At 40.9% G+C, this 19,410-nt stretch overlaps 1 protein-coding gene across 3 annotated transcripts; it reads right to left on the reverse strand.

The window, feature by feature from the left end:
- Window positions 1-547: 547 nt before the first annotated feature.
- Window positions 548-15,982, reverse strand: TRMU (tRNA 5-methylaminomethyl-2-thiouridylate methyltransferase). 3 transcript variants are annotated; one of them, XM_033162954.1, is made up of 11 exons: window positions 15,825-15,980; window positions 14,173-14,338; window positions 12,149-12,255; window positions 11,466-11,588; window positions 9,913-10,085; window positions 8,484-8,537; window positions 8,267-8,333; window positions 6,151-6,251; window positions 3,360-3,504; window positions 3,097-3,179; window positions 557-986 (listed from the first exon to the last, which is right to left on the reverse strand). In XM_033162954.1, the coding sequence occupies exons 1-11, from the start codon at window positions 15,910-15,912 to the stop codon at window positions 834-836; spliced, it is 1,260 nt and encodes a 419-aa protein (XP_033018845.1). In that variant the 5' UTR covers window positions 15,913-15,980; the 3' UTR covers window positions 557-833. The 3 variants fall into 3 exon arrangements, with proteins under 3 accessions (XP_033018846.1, XP_033018847.1, XP_033018845.1); XM_033162955.1 differs by lacking the exon at window positions 3,097-3,179 and having other exon boundaries at window positions 548-986; window positions 15,825-15,982; XM_033162956.1 differs by lacking the exon at window positions 6,151-6,251 and having other exon boundaries at window positions 550-986; window positions 15,825-15,982.
- Window positions 15,983-19,410: the final 3,428 nt, after the last annotated feature.

The following is a 19,410-nucleotide window of genomic DNA, read 5'->3' on the forward strand; positions in this document are numbered from 1 at the left end:
GTCTTTTAATTAATTAATTAAGAGTTGATTGGTTGATTTTATATACCAACGTTCATCTGAGGATCACAGGGCAGTTTACAATATAAATAGAATTATTTATGTTGCTCTTACACAGGGCAATTGGAGAGCCACAGCTAGTTACCAGTGCTGTGGCTAGATGGAACAATGATTGGACTCAGTAAAAGGGGATTTCTGTGTTCCAAACTGTCATGTCTGCATCAAGCAAAATGTTTAAATGGCCGTATTTCCTTCTATCGCAGGGAATGCTACACAAGCTGATAAGGAAAGGCAGCTCTTTCAAGGTTAGAAAAATCTAGGAGGCGATTCAGCAAACAGCCGGAACATTATTCCACATTTCCTAGTTTTCCAGGTGCTATGGAGTTTTCCCAACTGCTGGCTTGGTCATGTCCACAGAACGGAAGATGGAAGGATCCCCAAGGACGTGCTCTCCGGGGAGCTGGCTTCAGGCACCAGGCCCATTGGAAAACCAACTCTGCATTACAAAGATGTCTGAAAATGTGACATGAAGGCTGGTAACATCAACCCTGCTGTGTGGGAATTCCTTGCCGAGGATCACAGCGACTCAGGAACAGTAAATCTTCTTCTGTTTCTCACCACCATAGGTCGCTCATCATGTCAAAAATATTTCATCTTTTTTTTAAAAAAACTCTAAAGTATTATCTTAATTCACCTCGTGAAAATATCCCAACAAATACGTCAATGTGTGTATTCTTATGTCTTCTTGCAACTGTAAGACCATTTGATCTCGATCTCTCTCTCGCTTTTAATTCAACATCTTTTAAGTAACAAAGTCTTTGCATGAAAGAAAGCAGTCACGTGGCTGGTTCTACCTTGACCTCATCAGCAGGCCCATTCCCAGCCGTCTTTTCTCTGTTTCTGCCCTGCTGCAAAGTATACACCGAGGGACCCAGTCTCAAAATCTTTCCACTGCCAAGACATTCATCACCCTTGTAGAAAACAGCAAACTGAAAAGACAAATGGCAACAATGTTTACAGCACACAGAGGGTTTTGTGTAACTGCAAGGAATACATAATTGAACACAGAACCAAAGTCACATGTAAGCTCTCCTGTTTTGAACATGGCAATATGAAAAAATAGGCAAGGGAATCAAAGTTATTCGTGTGTGAAACTCAGTATATAAAAAAACTGCACAGATATACAGATATACAATATACAGATTTAAAGAAGCAATCTTCTAAATAAACAAAAAGGCAAGTGTTGCATTCAATGTCAAGTATGTTAAATGTTTTTCCTTTGTTATACCGCTCAAAAGGTGCCTATAAAAATTCTCTTCAATAGGAGACTAACATCTGAAGAACTTAATCATTAATATCTAGCACACCCATCAATAGACCATAAGCACACAGCCCATAGCGTCAATTAATCTGCACACCAGGACACATACATTTTTATGTTGTATTGTAGATCCCTTTTTGTTAAATTTGCAGGATTTGAAAGCCATCCTGCAGTTTTGGAGGCTGGTGACTCAAGACATCTGGCTAGGTTCAAATAAAACAAACTACTCAGCTGTGTATGAGAATTCCAATGGCGAGACTCTTCTGAAAAGTTAAGTGTTCTTAAGTCTCACTATTTTATGGACACAACCCTGCGCTTGGCTGCTATTCGCATCACTCTCTCAGTAGGATTTCAGTAGGATTTGCTTCGAGTCACCACCTTGATGCAAGGCTGCAGTTTAGAAAGCGCTCTGAGCGTTTTCGCGTCAGTTGTTGAAGCCATTATGCTGCTTTCCAAAACGCAACCCATTTCTTCTAGGATAGTGTGAGATGAAAATGGAACAGAAGGAAGTGGGCAACAGCTACAGATCTCATTTATTCATCCGTTTTAGAAAAGGTATTGCACCCTCTCAAAGCACTGAACTACTTTACATTAGACCACTGGCCCATCATGGCCAAGCACTGTCTTTTACAGCTGGCAACTGCTTCCCAGGATCTCAAGCAGAGGCCTTTCCCAGTTTTGCTCTTACAGAAGCCAATAGTTCAGCATGAGACCTTCTCCATACAATGCATGTGCTTTTTCACTGAGATACAGCTCATGCCTCCTCATCATTTACTTGGAAGTGAGTTTTTTCTGAACTTAGTGGGTCCCACTTCCAAGCAGACATCCACAGGATCTGGCACTGACTCACAGAAAATGAAAGAAGCAGAGCTTAGTGTTGCCTCTTTCACTATAATTAGCAGTCCATTATACACATTCTGCAACTTTCTTTTAAAAAAGAAAAGAAATAGGGACAACTGAATTTATAGTACCCAATAAATGCTAATTAGTAAAATGAAACAGCAAGAGAACAGAAGGTTGTGCAACAAGGAAAGAAAAATCCATTAGAAACAGTATTTCCCTCCAGGCGGTAGATATTCCAATAGGTATATTGAAATACTCACTTAACAAGCCTATAGAGGAGTTTGCACACTAGGATGGAAATGGAAATGTTTGCCACCCTCTGAGTGAGAGATCCAGACTCACAGCTCAATCCTACTCAGGTTAATGAAAGAATATGTCCCAATATATACAATGAGGCCTGCTCTCAGGTAACTGTGTAAGATTGCTGCATTGAATATACGCTGCAACTTATTGACAGAAGTCATTATGTATAAAAAAAATCCAAGGAGACTTATTGTCATCAACTTTAAAAGTTCAAACTGTGATCAATTCAGACCCAAGAAATAAAGAAATTCATGAATTGGAAGACTGCTAAAGATGTAATACAATGAAATCAGCAAAGAGGGATCTGAGGAAGTCATGAAACAGAGTAAGAAACTATAAGAATGTTTGTATATATACTATGTGATGAGATATATTTCTTTATGTTATTGAAATTATGTTTTATGTGTTTCGAATATGTTAAAATCAATAAAAAGTTATTTAAAAAAATAAAGAAATTCAAACATATATTGACAAAGCTTTTTACCTGTCCAGGACTCTTGTATTCAAACAGTGAGTTGCTTAAGGCTGTAATCCTAAGCATTCCCCCCCCCCCCCAGGAAGGAAGTCCCAGTTCACAGATAGGTTGTAAATTTAACACATAGGAAGAAACCAAAAGCATCTTCAGTACCTACCTGGCCTGGGGTAAGAGCCCTGATTGGCTTGACCATTGTCACCCATACAGTCCCATCCTGATTTAGAGTTAAGGTGCAAGGCTCTAAACACAAAATAAAATAAAATAGATGTTAAAGAACTACCTTTCGCATTCTCATCTAATTTGGATGCTATCTCCTAATCCGAATAAATGTCAATGTGCAGTAATACTGGCTCTTTTCCTAGTAATACCAAACGCCTTCCCCACTGAAGTAAAATGAATGAATGAATGAAGTCCAGTCACCTAGTGCCATCTGGTGTTGGAAGCGGAAATGACATTCCATCATTTTGTCCTGAATCAGCTCTGCGGGAGGTTCCTCTGCGATCCAGTGTACCCTGTTTGTCCGCAAGAGATCTCTGTAAAGTGCAGGATGGTCTGTACAGGGTGCCTTGGAAGTGGGGACAACAATTTTAATTTAAAACTGGCTGATCACACGGCTGATCATTATGAATAAAACCAGCATTTGGGTAAGGAAAACAGTTACAAAGTCACTCTTTTATTATGGATTAGTAACTTCACAGCCACATTTTCAATACTGTGGTTTTTGATTACACACTTTACACATCACTTGGGAAGACAGGTGAACTAATGCCAGTGTACTGGAAGAAGCAAAGATCACCAGTGTCGAAGCAATGATTCTTCAACATCAACTTCGTTGGACTGGTCATGCTGTATGGATGCCTGATTATCGTCTTCCAAAGCAACTACTCTATTACAAACTTAAAAATGGAAAGCGTAATGCTGGTGGTCAACTAAAGAGATTTAAAGACTCTCTCAAGGCAAATCTAAAAAAAATGTAGTATAAACACTGACAACTGGGAAACATTGGCCTGTGAGTGCTCCAGTTGGAGAACAGCTTTTACCAAAGGTGTCATGGGCTTTGAAGACGCTCAAACTCAGGATGAAAGGGAGAAACGTGCTAAGAGGAAGGCATACTTGGCAAATCCACACCATGATCAACTCCCGCCTGGAAACGAATGTCCCCACTGTGGAAGCGGTGTGGATCCAGAATTGGCCTCCACAGTCACTTACTGACTCACTGTTAAAACTGTGTTCATGGAAGACGATCTTACTCGGCTACGAGTGATCGCCAAAGAAGAAGACGATCCTTCCATCTCAATTTTTAATAAAGTCTGATGGTGTTTAATGATGTCAATGCTTCAAATATTTCTTTCAGGGAGAGAGAAACTACATCCGTAAAATCATAAAATTTTCTGCAAGATTCAGGGTTTCCTATAGGACAAGATGACACAGAATACCTTGGGATCAAAAGGACAGTGGTTTATCTTGTTTGTAGATTTCAGTACAGTGGTACCTCTGGTTAAGAACTTAATTCGTTCTGGAGGTCCATTCTTAACCTGAAACTGTTCTTAACCTGAAGCACCACTTTAGCTAATGGGGTCTCCCGCTGCACCGCCAGAGCACAATTTCTGTTCTTATCCTGAAGCAAAGTTCTTAACCTGAAGCATTATTTCTGGGTTAGCAGAGTATGTAACCTGAAGCATCTGTAACCTGAGGTACCACTGTACTTTCATTTTCTACAAAAGTGATGGCAACAAACATAAAAACTGGCTTGCTTTCTTCTAAGCATGATTTCTGAATCTCAAGCAGGGATGCCTAGCCTGCAGTCCTCGAGATGTTGCTGGACTACAATTCCCATCACCCCGGACTACTGGTCTTGCTAGCTAGAGCTGATGGGAGTTGTAGTCCAAAAACAGCTGGAGACCCAAGTTTGGAAAACTCTGATGTAGAGGGTCACAGGTTAGCAACCTCTTGTCTAAGCATGGCTAAAGTATGGCCAAAAAACAGGGTGTGAAATTATTATTTGAAGTGGGTTGGTGTTCTGTGCACCTATCACAGTTTAGTGCAACATCTGTAAATAGCAGGTAAAGGTAAAACTAAAGAATCCTTGGACAGTTAAGTCCAGTCAAAGGCGACTATGGGGAGCGGTGTTCATCTCGCTTCAGGGCAAGGGAGCCAGCGTCTGTCCACAGACAGCTTTCCAGGTCATGTGGCCAGCATGACTAAAATAGCTAAAACAGTTTTGCAGTTTTCCTCGCCTTTCCAGCCCCTCATTTTGCAAGATGACAAGCAGGTTTACTGGGTGTCTCCTTTTACAGTGGTACCTTGGTTTACAAATTTAACCCGTTCCAGAAGTCCGTTCTTAAACCAAAGCATTCTTAAACCAAGACGTGCTTTCCCATAGCAGCGGGGAACTGAATTTACAAATGGAACACACTCAACAGGAAGCAGAACATGTTCTGCTTCCAAGGCAAAGTTCACAAACCAAAACACCTACTTCTGGGTTTGCTGCGTTCTTAATCCAAGTTGTTCATAAACTAAGCTGTTCTTAAACCAAGGTACCACTGTACATGTCTAGGTGTGTGTGTAGGCAAAGCTTAGCTATGCAAACTAAACCATGGTTTTACTATGGAATTCGGGATTTTAAACAGGTTTTAGGCAATATACCATGATAAACACTATCTACACCAGTGTTTTTCAACCACTGTTCCGCGGCACACTAGTGTGCCGCGAGATGTTGCCTGGTGTGCCGTGGGAAAAATTGAAAAATTACTTTATATATAGTCAATATAGGCACAGAGTTAAATTTTTTAACATTTTCTAATGGTGGTGTGCCTCGTGATTTTTTTCATGAAACAAGTGTGCCTTTGCCCAAAAAAGGTTGAAAAACACTGATCTACACTGCACTGGACAAATATTATTAATCAAAGATATAGTAATATATTTGGTAAGACTAACTTATATTAGTTCTAAGGTAAAACTCAACAATGTCTTTCAGTGCATGCCATTAGATTCTTGATGCCAACATCCTTTTCAATCTTTGTTAATCAAAGAATCTTGTTAATCTTGTTAATCAAAAGCCAGTTTGAACAGGATGTAATAAAACTTGACACCAGCTAACTTAACGGCTTTTCTTTTTCCTTTCAATGGAAAAGCCAAGAATCTTAGGCCAATAATAACCACATTCTTTTTGGCAGGAATTACAAACGGTACACAGAATTAGAAAACTTACCACAAAGATATCCCTAGAGGCAATATTTTTATCTACAACAAACCAAGCATCTTTGAGGCCCCCTAGCCTGGCTCTCTGGCCATATGTATACAAGAAACAACCTAAAAATAAAAAAATAAAATAAAATATATATTTCACATTGTTAACACTACTTAATCCTTTTGTTCCTCCAGAAATTGCAACCTACCATTTCAACAGAGAACAGAATCCTACAGATTAAAAACATAGTTCCTGAATGAGTAACTCATGAAAACTTAGGGGACACTCATCAACTGTTGCATTTTCATTTTTGTTTTTAAAAATGACCAAAAAAGTAAGCCTGAGTCTATAAAGTCAAAAACCTTTTCTAAAAGTGTGATTCAACAATGCAGAATATGCTGACAATCATCTGCCACAAATGCCAAAAAATGCTCCATATTCATACACTTCATTAGCTAGGATCAAGCACAAGTTCCTTTCTAGACCTTTGGAACAGTATTTATCAAGAAAAGTAGCAGATAACAAATTGGCAAATAAGCAGGCATTAGAGGACATGTGATTATATTTTGTGAAACTGTTATAATTGAGGGTATTGCTCTACTTCACCGTGGGAACAAAAATGTTCTCAGTTATGAAAGGAAGTTCAACTATCTAAAACTTACAAAGACAAGAATTCTACCAACATTTTGTCTTACAATATAAAATCTTACTGAGTTTGATAATGCCACTAGCCTATAGAGATTACAAATTTAAGCCACCCATTTGTAGATGTATTTACAGCAATGGTTATTTGTACCACTTGCCTTCAAAACTGCACTGAAATCACAAGCTAGACAATAGAACAGGGGTTGCCAACCCTTTTGAACCAATGTGCACATTCAAACTGGGGTTATATAGCATATTTCTACTGCTTGCAGCAGTATTATTTCACTAATTCTCACAGCAGCCCTGTAAGATGAGTGAGTGGTTGAAAGTTACAGATTGGAAAGTCAACAATCGTGAAATGAAAAAGACCACCTAATGAGTGGAAGGTAGAGGTGAAGATCTGCAAGTGAGAATTATGGCTCATAACTCACATTCATTTCTATTTTATTACACCAGCATTTCTTGATGAACATACTTTGGATTGCATTCAATCATATAAATAAACCAATAGCCAATGAAAGTCCACATTTACATGTTACATGCACAAATTTGAAATGTGTAATTTTTAGATAGATACCAAAATGAGATGATAAATATGCAATAGTTTTGCCATTGAATGGGTAGGCCTCTTCCTCCTTACAAATCTTTTGAACCTACAGTATATATTCCATCTTGCTACCTATGAAGAAGAGAAGCACTGTAAAGGACTGGAACCACCTCTATATCTCTGTATTAAGGGAACGAGGGGTGTGCAAGACCCCAGACCAGTCGCATCCAAAGAAATGACCACTCCAGTCCCACAACCCCATTCCCAAACTTTAGGCTTAACTTTGGGGAATCAAAACCCACAGCTTCCTTTGGATTTAATGAGAAATGCACAGCAAAACTACCCTGTTGAAAAGCCTCCGCAAAGTCTCACGCTGCTGAAGGCCAAGGCCAAGCCCAGCAATTACCAGTATTACAATTCCTTTCTTTGTGAAAATGATTGTTCTCCCTTTACATGTCTGGTCTAATTTCAAGCATTAACAGATTCCTTCCTTAAGCATGTTTATGTTTATACTGCTTTACCATTTACTTTAAAGAGATTAAAGGATCAAAATTTTGTCAGCCTAAAAAAGGCTCATTTCCCTACAATTTATCAGCTAATAAAAAAAGAAACAGAACGCAGCAGTAGAATAGCTAACTACCAAATCTGAAGCTTTTACAACCAGATGCTTTTGACACAAATTGCGTTCTACAAGCACCGCGGCTCAACATTTAATCTACTGTTAGTTGGGCCAACTCAGGAAAGACAGAACTGAGAAAAGTCCATTCTGATGCCTCTGCATCCTTCCTGTTCATGAGATATGGGGTCAGAGAGCCAGAAAACAGAGGTATAAACCTTGCTTTTCATATATAATCGTGCTGTGAAATGCAAATAAATTACAAAAGAGCAGTCCATTTTTTCCAAACGCAAGGGACATTTTAGCAGAGTAACAAAATACCAGCTAACCTTTGTGTCTTCCAATGACCTTGTTGTCTTCAATGGAAACAAAGTTGCCTGGACAAGGCTCCAAATACTGCAAGGAAAACAACTGTGTGTAAAAACCCACTCCCAGGCCACAATCCGAAAATTAAACCAAAGCAAAACAGCAGCATACCTGTACTTCATTTTTTAAAGACACCTGATACAAGTTATTTATAAATATGGTAAATCTGTAATTACTTACCTCCAGAAGGAACTTTTCAAAATTCCTCTCACCGATAAAACAGATTCCCATGCTCTAAAATAAAACAAGTGAACAGAAACTCTGACCATCGTGACCAAACAACAAATAAAAAAGCATGGATATTTTAAAAGTCTTAACAGCACAGAAGATATACCTAGAAACATGCAGAGCAAAGAGCAAAATTCAATTTCCATCAAAGACAACATCCTTCCTTGAAGTACATAAATAAAAATCTAATATTAATTTATTAAAACATTTATATCTGGTCTCTCCTACAAAAGATCTCAGTAACTAACAATTGGTTTAAAAAAGGCAGGAAAGTGAAACTGTCTAGTTCAGATGAAAAAGAGCAGTTAAGCAGAAGTCTCTCCACTATACCTGCTCTGGAAGCTAATTCCTGCACGTTATCACCACATCTGTTAATTACTGCAATTCCCACACACCTCTTTATTGCTAATTATATCCTGAAAACCATCACACAAAACCATGGCAACCCCTACCAGATTAATGGGTTGATCCCCAAACACCTTCCCTACTCCACAAACTAGGGTCTTAATTCACAAGAGGAAAACCACATTCGTCCTGATCAACTCTTCCAGGAAACACATAATCACAGAAAGAATCACTCTTTGGCCACCCTATGGCAAGAATTCTGTAATATATTCATGGTCATCTCATGCCTGATTCTACCATTCAACACCTTCTGGTGACATGTCTTGCAGATTCAACTTCTACTGGACCAGGAATGTGAAATATGGTAAAAGCTAAACCACTCTTTGGCAAACCCTTTCGATTCGTCTTCTTCGGAACTACTGCCACAAATTGGCATATTAAAATGGAGACACAGAACAGTGAGCATATCAATATTTCGGGAGGTTTGTTTAAACAATGTACTTCAGTAGTAAACATACACTTCACTAACCACTCATGGTATAAACACATTAAGCTAGTTTTTTTCAGTGAGCAATACCAATGGTTCAAACAAAAAACGTCACAAGTTTGGACCATGAAATGTTTTCCAGAAGTAATGAAGAGCCCAATTCAGCTGCACATGGAGAACAGGACTGGTGATCAGGCCTGCAATACCACGGCTTGTATTGGCCCCACTCACATGGCATAGACTTTTCCAACGCACATTTCAGTACCAATGCATGAATGCAATCAGAGAAGCCAGGCAATTTCCCCCTTCTCCCTTCTCCATAAGTGGCTTCTTTGTCCAGGGAACAACCATACTGAACTGTTACAATCATCTCTATTTCAATCATAGTGTGCAAAACAAACTCTTATCAGGAGAACAATGGGGTGATAAAAACAATTTGAGGATGACAGAATTCTACTGCTGCACTCAGTTTTATGATGGTGGCACAAGACCCATTCAGTGAGCGTTGCCCTTCTAAGTGCTTTGATAAGACAGTAAGAGTTACCATGCCTCTTTTCTCTGCAGTACATGGTGAAGGTGATGTTCCGCAGCTATCTTCTTTACAAAGTCTTTTGTTAACTCTCCTAGAGGAAAAATGGTTCTCCGCAAGGCTTCTTGTGAGATCTGACTGAGAAAGAATGTCTGATCTTTAAAATGATCAGCTCCCTGAAGAAGTTTTACAGCTGTGAAAAGGGAGGTGAAGGAAAAGATATAAAATAAAATTACATTGATTATACACAGCCCATTTCACTCGCATGTTTCCTTCGCTGTATTTCTATTACTTACAGAGAATACTATAAAAGATTTCAAGTTTAATAGGAAAACTATCCAAATTTTCTCATTACAAAAAGTGATGCATATTTAAGAAAACATTCTTTGCACAAAGCAGCAATTGTTTGCATACAAAATAAGTGCCGATGTACACACTTCACCTGCCAACTATGATGCCCTCCCACTCACTTCAATTGAACAGATACTGCATACATGGAGCTCCTCAGTGCAAGCCTATGGAAATATGTGCAGTTTGCTTCGTGGTTAATAAAGAAAGCTCCACGTGCACAAACTATTCCATAACCAACCAAAGAGAAACTCCAGCTAGAGCTGCAATAAACATTTCAATAGCAACAAGCTATTCCTGTGAATCATTCCAGATGCTATGGAACATAAATTGTAGATGAACAAACATAGAAAACTTTGCATAAGAATGCACTGCACATTGTCCATCAGAATATAATGCTTTCTGTGTGTGCTATGCAATCAAGTAAAGTCTGATTCATTTATTTCACCCAGGGACCATTACAAAGTACAGTATTTTACACTCCATAAGACGCACTTTTCCGCTCCTAAAAAGGACGGGGAAATCCCTGTGCGCCTTATGGAACGAAGGCTTTGCTCCCACGGCCTCCCCCCATCCCCCGCCACATTCAGCGGGAGGTGGGGGGAGGCAGCGGCGATGTTGCTGGATCATGTCAGCACCTCCGTTCGCCGAAAGAAGCTTCTCCCCTCGTCCCCATGTCCCTTTAAAGCAAGCGGGGATGAGCCGCTGTGAATAGAGAAGGTGCTCCCCCTCCACCGCCCCCCTCCCTGCGTTTTAGAGGAGGAAAACCAGGAAAATATTTTTCCTGGTTTTTCCCCTTTAAAAAGCAGGTGTGTCTTGTGGTCCGGAGCACCTTATGGACTGAAAAATACAGTAGCTGAAACAATAAGGTACATCCAGGCAATCAACAGCCTTAAAATACACACAAGGCAACCCCAAACAGTAAATAACCCAACTTTTGTTCAGGCAATACTCAAAGGCAAGCATCCTGATTATGGGGTCTACAATGAGCAGCACTATACAGCAGCTTTTCCAGAATTTCTTCACCAAATAAGGTAACCTTGCATCAATTGTCTGCTCTGCTTCAGCTTCAGCTTCTCCTTCCCTATCCTATTCTAAGAGATCTTTTGCAAAATACATGTTATGGGCAAAAATATGTAGGTTACATATGCCCCAGTCATCTCAATTCTCAGCATAATAAATTATATTAAATACAAGATCTGGCTTTCAGCAGTAGGCCACTTACCATTTCTTACTTCAAATCTATTCCTGAAAAGTCCTTCTGGCCTGCGTATGTATTTTTGCTGAAATACTTCATTGTCTTCCAAAGAAGTCCTTGCATAATGTCCAGTGGCAATTGCATCTGCTCCTGGCACGTTAAAAAAATATGTGCATTTATGGGAGATTCTTTAGGGAGTAGCTTAGAAAATGCTGTTAACAAAAGATCCAACGTATTACATAACAATGCTACTTTTCTATGGTACACCTAAATCCTGAAAAAACAAGAGGCCAGTCTTAAAATCTGTATCACTTTCTCAAGGGCTTGCTCCTGATTTTGGTTGCAGTTTCTTTATTGGCCTTTAGGAATGAAACACAAGAAGCTGGCTTATACAGAGTCAGATCACTGGTATGAATGTTTATGAGGCCACCACCTAGCTTAAGTTAGACAAGTCACTGTTTGCCTGGATGGGACCTCCTGGGAACTATATTTATGCCACTGCGGGTGGAATGCATATAGGATACAGGATATCAGGAAATAACCAAGTTAAATATTTTTATGGCTTTCCATGGTTTCAAACAGGGCTTTTTCAGCCCTACCTGAAGATGCCAGGGATGGAACCAGGTAACTTCTGCAAGCGAAGGGTGTGCTCTACTAAGCTACAGTCCTCTGGTTAAGTTGAAGATAATACACACCTGCAAGCAACTTACCAAGGTTATTCACAGCATAATCCAGGAAATAATTGAATTTGATGTACTTATTGCATATAATATCAGGATTAGGGGTCCTTCCCAATTCATATTCATTTAAAAGGTAGCTGTAAAGAAAACTAGAATGATTATGAACATTTGGAAATTCAGAGCCATGTTTGCCAAGGTTTTAACCTAAATATAACCACATGGGTTTACCAGGAATCTTACACATTTTATGTAAAAGCAAGTACCTCATTCGTATTTTCATCCCAGCAAGAGGACTAGAACTCAACAAGCTTTCCTCTGTCTGGATTTCACTGAAGTTGTTTCTTCTTATGCTCAGAAACTCTGAGGTTAACATGGCAGTTCTTCTTGTATTTAGCACTTATTGTGAAGTTCAGTGTTTATTATATTCAACCATGATTAAGAACTACTACTAAGATCAAGATCTTAAAATCTGCAGGCATGCTTTCAAACAACTTGCAAATACAAACTGTATATTTGTAAACCATGACTGTACAATTCAAAGATGTTCACATATGCAATATAATTAGCTATGAAGTCTATAGTTAATCACAGTTTTATGAATATGCATGTTGATTAGCAGGGATTTGTGCCCTATTCCATCAAGCAGTGCCATAAGAGGATATTCACTTGCTCTTGCAAAGGTTTCTCTCACTTCTTTGCATTGTAGAACAGGAATCAGCCTCCAAAGGTAATTCTGCTGAACCTGGTTGAACTTTATGGTTTTGAAAATGAACATCTTCATCTTGTGTCTTCATGTATTTTAAACATCTGAGTCCTGCTTTTTGAGCTCATGAGGTGCTCAAAGTGCCTTATGAGCCCATCATTGCAAAAAACAATAAAATGTTGTGCATGGTCTCAACCATTAGCTGTAAATAAATTATGACTACAAACTGAGAGGTTGAATCCTCAGTAGAGGTTGAGCCAAGCTCTTTATCTGGAGAAGAAGCATATGAAACTTGCTCAGATTTGGCACACTCCACTCCTCCCATCAAAAAAATGAACCCACAAAATCATAAAACAAATTTCTATAAAAGAAAAATGACCATTCGCAGCACTCTATACTGCCCTACAGCATATATTTCCAGATATAATCAAGCAAACAACATACCAGCTAGAAGGAAATGAAACCTTGTTTTACACACACACACACACACACTTTCTCATTCCAGACACAGTGATCCATCAGAGCCTTTAGTACATGAAAAATTCATTCACAGAGTCTCCCCTAAGGAAATTTTACAAGGATGCAAGGCAATGACATCCATCATGCATTCTCCTTTCGTTATACCTCCAAGATGCCCTAAAATAAATGGAAAATACCTCAGCAGCATTTGCAGAAGATAGTCCTACTACATTAAAAAAATAAAAAATGGGCTATAACAATAAAAATGTCAAAGATGTAGAAATGTGAAGATTTGGGGGAGATGTGTGGGGGGAGAATTATTTTGCCCCAAGTCAAACATAAAAATTGGAAATTCTGAGGGGTACCACTGCGCCTGGCCCAGCCAGGTGCAAGTGGAGGAGAGGGGCAGCAACGCTACCGCGACTCTGCTCCTTCTCTTTGCTCTCCGGGTCAGAGCTGGGCTGCATGCAGCCCTGTGGAGAAGTGGCCTTTGTGAGGGGCCTGGTTGCACCCCATCCCAAAAATGTGCCCCCACTATGCCACTGCACCTGAATATCATACGAGGGCCCCTCTTACATGGAAGCTCTTCCCCTGTCTATAGATTTGCAAAGAATAATTGATGTTTTTAATGATCACTCTGCACATGTATAACGACATATTATACAACACCAAGATTAAAATTGCAACCCCACCAAGTCAAAATATCAGCAGTTGCCACTGCAGGTGAAGGAAAACGCAGGCAGTCATTCAGAGTGCCTGTGCATATGCAGAAATGTTTGCATTACAGCACAGACCTAAGCTGACTTTGGGGATACCAGCACCCCTTACTTCATTACTGCATAGAGCCATGCAAAGCTTTATCTTGGCAAATCTTTAATGAAAACTCTCTTACCTAAAGACTTCATTCCAATATTCTTTTACATAGGAAACCTGGTGAAATGGAATGTCTAGTATCTGACAAACTCTGTAAGCATCTTCACAGTCTTTGTCAGCCGAACAGATTCCTTGTTCATCCACAATGTCCCAGTTCTTCATAAACACCCCAGTCACTTGGTACCCTAGAGAGGACATGAAAGAAGAAAATATTTTGTATGAAGAGAATCACTAAAGACTAACCTTGCAAATTAAACGAGCTGCCGAAAATAGCTGTGTCTTTCTCAGCAAGTTCTTCTTTTTTTTAGAAGCCTCACGCTGTAACAGAAGACTACTTCAAAACAAAAACAAAAACAAGGTATACTCAGATTAGGAATAGATTTTATTTTGTCTTCATAGTGAAGCATTTCAGAGCTTAGAATGGCTAAGGAAGGTAGAACTGGATGAATGAAGGTCACAGGCAGTTCCCAACTTGCTGCGCTCCAGGTATCTTGGACTACAACTCCTACTAACCCTAACCAATAGTTAAGGATGGTGGGAACTGTAGTCAAAAGGCTTTATTAGCAGGGGGGTTTTCAGCTGGAACTTGCCAGAACTCAGTTCCGGCAATTTTTAGATGGGTGCCATTGCCATTCGAAGAGAACAAGGGAAGCGTTCATGAGGAATTCCAGCACTTTCCCCATAAAAATAGCACTGTGTATTAGTATAATGTCCGTGGAAATATGAGGGTGACATAAGAGCCCCTTTCACGCTTTAAGACGACATACTCCATAATGCATTTATCGATCTGGCACAGAGCCGCACAGGCAGACAACATTAGAAGGTTTTCTTATTTGTTCTCTCTGGAAGAAACTTTGCGGTGTTATAAGAATTCTAAGGTCTCAAATATAGAATACAGTCATACCTCATGTTACGGCCGCTGCGGGTTACATTTCTTCAGGTTGTGCTCTGCACCGAACCCGGAAGAACCTGAACAGGTTACTTCTGGGTTTTGGTGCTTGCGCATGGGCAGAAGCGATAAATTGCATCACACGCATGCGCAAACATGGCGCTGTGGGATATGAACGCTGCCGGTTGCGGACGTGCCTCCGTCACGGATTACGTCCGTAACCCAAGCGTCCACTGTATCCATAAACCCTCACATATCTAAATATATAAACCATGTGTCTGAAATAGTACAGGAGAGCAATCCCGAAGCCATTTTGACTCGCCCAATGACCTCAAATATTCCTCTGCAGTAAGGGAAGCAAACTGTCTTTTCGCTTAGAAATCCTGTGTTAAGGGCGTCTTTGCGTATGAATAGGGTAAGCCTGTATAAATAAATAAATAAAATAAGATAAATCCCACCCAGGAAACCGGCTCCCTGAGGAGAATAATGGAGGGGGGAAGGGAGACACTCGCGTGTGTGTTGACGAGACACGTGTGAAGGCTGCGGAAAGGACTCCCGCAACACTCAAGCCACGGGAGTAAACCCTCGGGGCTTACTCGCGAGCAAAACACCTACAAACCCCCGGCAAGGAAGCGGATAGGCGGCGGCGTCAGGGGAAGAAGGATGGCTCTGTTCCCGCGGCCCGTGAGGAAAAAAAACGCGAGCTCGCGTGAGGGGGAGTGGGGAAGGCCGAGGCGCTAGGCCCCGTCCGAAACCCGCCGCCAAGGTGGCTGCTGCCTCACCTCTCCGCCGCAGCAGAAGGGCCGCCACGGCGCTATCCACGCCGCCCGACAAAGCGCAGGCCACATGCCGCCGAGCGGCGCCGAACATCTTTCCCCTCACGGACCCGGCTGCTCGGCTCCCTTCCGCGGGGCGGAGCCGAGCTCGCCGAGGGCGGGGAAGCGGCGCTTTCCGCTAGGCCGCGGCGGGGCGGGGAGGTTGTGTTGTCGGTTTTTTCCCCACCACCACCACCGGAGAGGTCTTTCTGACGACGAGTCGCAGAATTGGCCGAGTTGGAAAGGGGCTGCGAGGGTCGGCTAGCGGTGGCGGGAAACCTTCTCCCAACGCGGGGCTCGAACCCGCGACCCCCGGAGAGTCTCATGAGCCGCGAGTCAGGCTCACGGGGCCCGGTGGGAATTGGCGCCTCTGAGCAAGCAAGCGCACGGTTCACTGTGACGTCATCACGCCGCTTTAAATAGTCTTATGGTGGCCACCTGTTCTGTGTATAATACCGGTATACAGTACAGGGCTGGCGCCTTATTTCGGCTTAAAATGCCACGTCCTGTGTTGGTAGTTTCTTCTTTATTTCAGGCAGTGCCGGATTTACATATAAGCTAAACAAGCTATAGCTAACTAAGGGCCACACTCTTCTTGCCCCCCCCCCCAATTTCACTATTAATATACTACTTAATTGTACTTCAGTTCAACAATTACTTTAATACATATTTTGTTATGTGCAAATGGCTTTAGATACCTGTTAGGTGCATAAATTACCATATAGCTGTAGCATATATTGAACACAAAAAACCGCTACAATTTGTTGTTGACAAAGGACAGCTGGACATATAAAGGGCCCCATTACCTTCAGTAGCTTAGGGCTTCATCAAACCTAAATCCGGCCCTGATTTCAGGTCTTGTCTCTCTTTTTCTGCCAACAGGTAGGTAGCTGTGTTGGTCTGCCTTAGTCAAAACAAAATAAAAAAAATCCTTCCAGTAGCACCTTAAAGGGAAAGGTACCCCTGACCATTAGGTCCAGTCATGGACGACTCTGGGGTTGCGGCGATCATCTCGCTCTATAGGCCGAGGGAGCCAGTGTACAGCTCCCAGGTCATGTGGCCAGCATGACTAAGCCACTTCTAGCGAACCAGAGCAGTGTACGGAAATGCCGTTTACCTTCCTGCCAGAGCGGTACCTATTTATCTACTTGCACTTCGATGTGCTTTCGAACTGCTAGGTTGGCAGGAGCAGGGACTGAGCAACAGGAGCTCACCCCATTGCGGGATTCAAACCGCCAACCTTCTGATCAGCAAGCCCTAGGCTCTGTGGTTTAACCCACAGCGCCACCCGCGTAGCACCTTAGAGACCTACTAATGTGCATGGACACGAAAGCTCATACCACTAACAAACTTAGTTGGTCTCTAAGGTGCTACTGGAAGGAATTTTATTTTGTTTCTTTTGGCCAAGTTAGGAAATCCTCTCCAAATGCATGTGCTTGAAAGGACGTGTATTTAAATGTATAACCCTTTAAATACATGGGTAACCTAGCACAGATGTTAGGATACCTGAGTTGGGTAGAGCATGAGATGCTTCATCTCAGTGTCATGAGTTTGAGTCCCACGTTGACCAGAAATATTCATTTATTATTATTATTATTATTATTATTATTATTATTATTATTATTATTTCAGTTGTATGCATTTCAATAATTGCACTATAGTTTTACCATTTCAAAGATTGACTTCCTTCCTTCTCCCTTTCTGCAGTTCCTTAAATTTATTTTTTATATTTTCTGCATATTCCAAATTAATTTACTCATTTGTACGTTTATTTTATATACTCATAAAACTGCAGGATATTACAATAATCCTGCCAATGTTATCATCTGTTTACTGTTTGTTTGTAAATATGCAATAAACCGTTTCCTTTCTTTTATAAAAAGTTTTGTTGTCTTGATGCCAAAGTGACTTACAAAGCAGGTCTTGGAAAACAGCCTTTCTCCAATGGGGGGGGGGGCTAATGGTAACAGGGGTCCAACAGCAGTTGCCCCGCTATTAAAGTGAGCAGAGAAACACCACTTCCTCATCCCAGCAGATGCTTCTTGAGGCAAGTGCTCACTGCACATGCTTGGGCTTATTTGCAGGGCTGTTCTGATCTCCAGAACGGATTCCAGGGTTGAGCTCTGCCTTTAAGTGAGACAGTTTGCTTTTCTGCTTGCTGCAACCTTTTGAAAAGGAAAAGGCTGACATGGCCCAGGCCCTCCAGCTGTTTTGGGACTACAACTCACATCATCCTTAGCTAACAGGACCAGTGGTTAGGGTTGATGGGAATTGTAGTCTCAAACATCTGGAGGGTCGGAGTTTGCCTATGCCTGGCTTAGGACCTCATCAAACCTAAATCCAGCCATGGTTGGCCCATTTTCTGTACGTGCAAATTGATGTAGTAGCCCATCTCCCCACCATCACCATACTCCCTACTGCATGTGGGTCGAACATGACTGGAAATAATAATGATAATAATTTATTGAGTTTATATACTGCCCAATACCCGGAGGTCTCAGGGCAGTTCACAGAAAAAATAACAACATATATAATCAGAATAAAAGCAACAACCCAATAAACAACACACGTTTGGGAGTGCCTGGCCCAGGCAAATGAGGTATGCCATCTCTCATACCCTTGAGGTCAGTCTGAGAGGCCTGTTCTCCCACAAACATTCATTGCTTAACTATGTATCAAGCAATGACGCGTTAAAAACTGAGAACTCTAAAAGTTTCCTATCTCAAAACATAAGAACACAGCACCTTGACTAAAGTTTCACATAATTCCCTCTTAAGCATGCACTGCCAATGAGTGGACCTCAATTTCTGACAATAGAGTGCTTTTATTGAGTAGACCTTCACTGCATCCTGCAGGACTTCCAGCTTATCTTTTGTAGCAACGTCTTCCAAATATTGTGTGGAACAATAACATCTGACTTATAATGGCTTAACCCAGCAAGGGACAATGACTTGACACAGTGAGTTTCAATCCAGTATTTAATTCAGTTCTGCTAGTTAAATTACGTTTTATAAATTCACATCTAGTCTAGAATCAGTTATTTATATGAATCTGTCAATATATTAAACCTAAACTATGAAACAACCATTAGAAATAATCTAGTAACCTATGGATCTCTGCTGGGCCCTGTAACCATACACTTTGGTTCCTGTTTGCCTAAATAAATTCTTACATTATTTCATTATTTCTCCACCTAGATTCTGAAAGATACATATTAGTTTCAGTGTATATGCTACAAGAGGCTTCATCCATTTTTAAGCCACTTGGACTGTAGGGATTAAATAAACAAACATAAACCAGAGCTTTGTATTTAACAGCAAGTCTGATAGCCAAATTCAGCAAGGAATTCATGTTGGCAAGTGAGAAGGCTTGCAGGAGACGGAACAAATTTCTTCTTCACAGAGGACTTTCCATAGTGGCAGTAAATACACAACCGGGGAGCTTTGTGCTAAGGCTCAATTAGAACTATGTATGCTTTAATATGCTTACTGAGGCCAAAGTTATTTCCATACTTTCCAAGTCACTATCACTTACTTGTTCTTTGAACTACATT

Source organism: Lacerta agilis, chromosome 10 (assembly GCF_009819535.1).
Source record: "Lacerta agilis isolate rLacAgi1 chromosome 10, rLacAgi1.pri, whole genome shotgun sequence".
NCBI lineage: Eukaryota > Metazoa > Chordata > Lepidosauria > Squamata > Lacertidae > Lacerta > Lacerta agilis.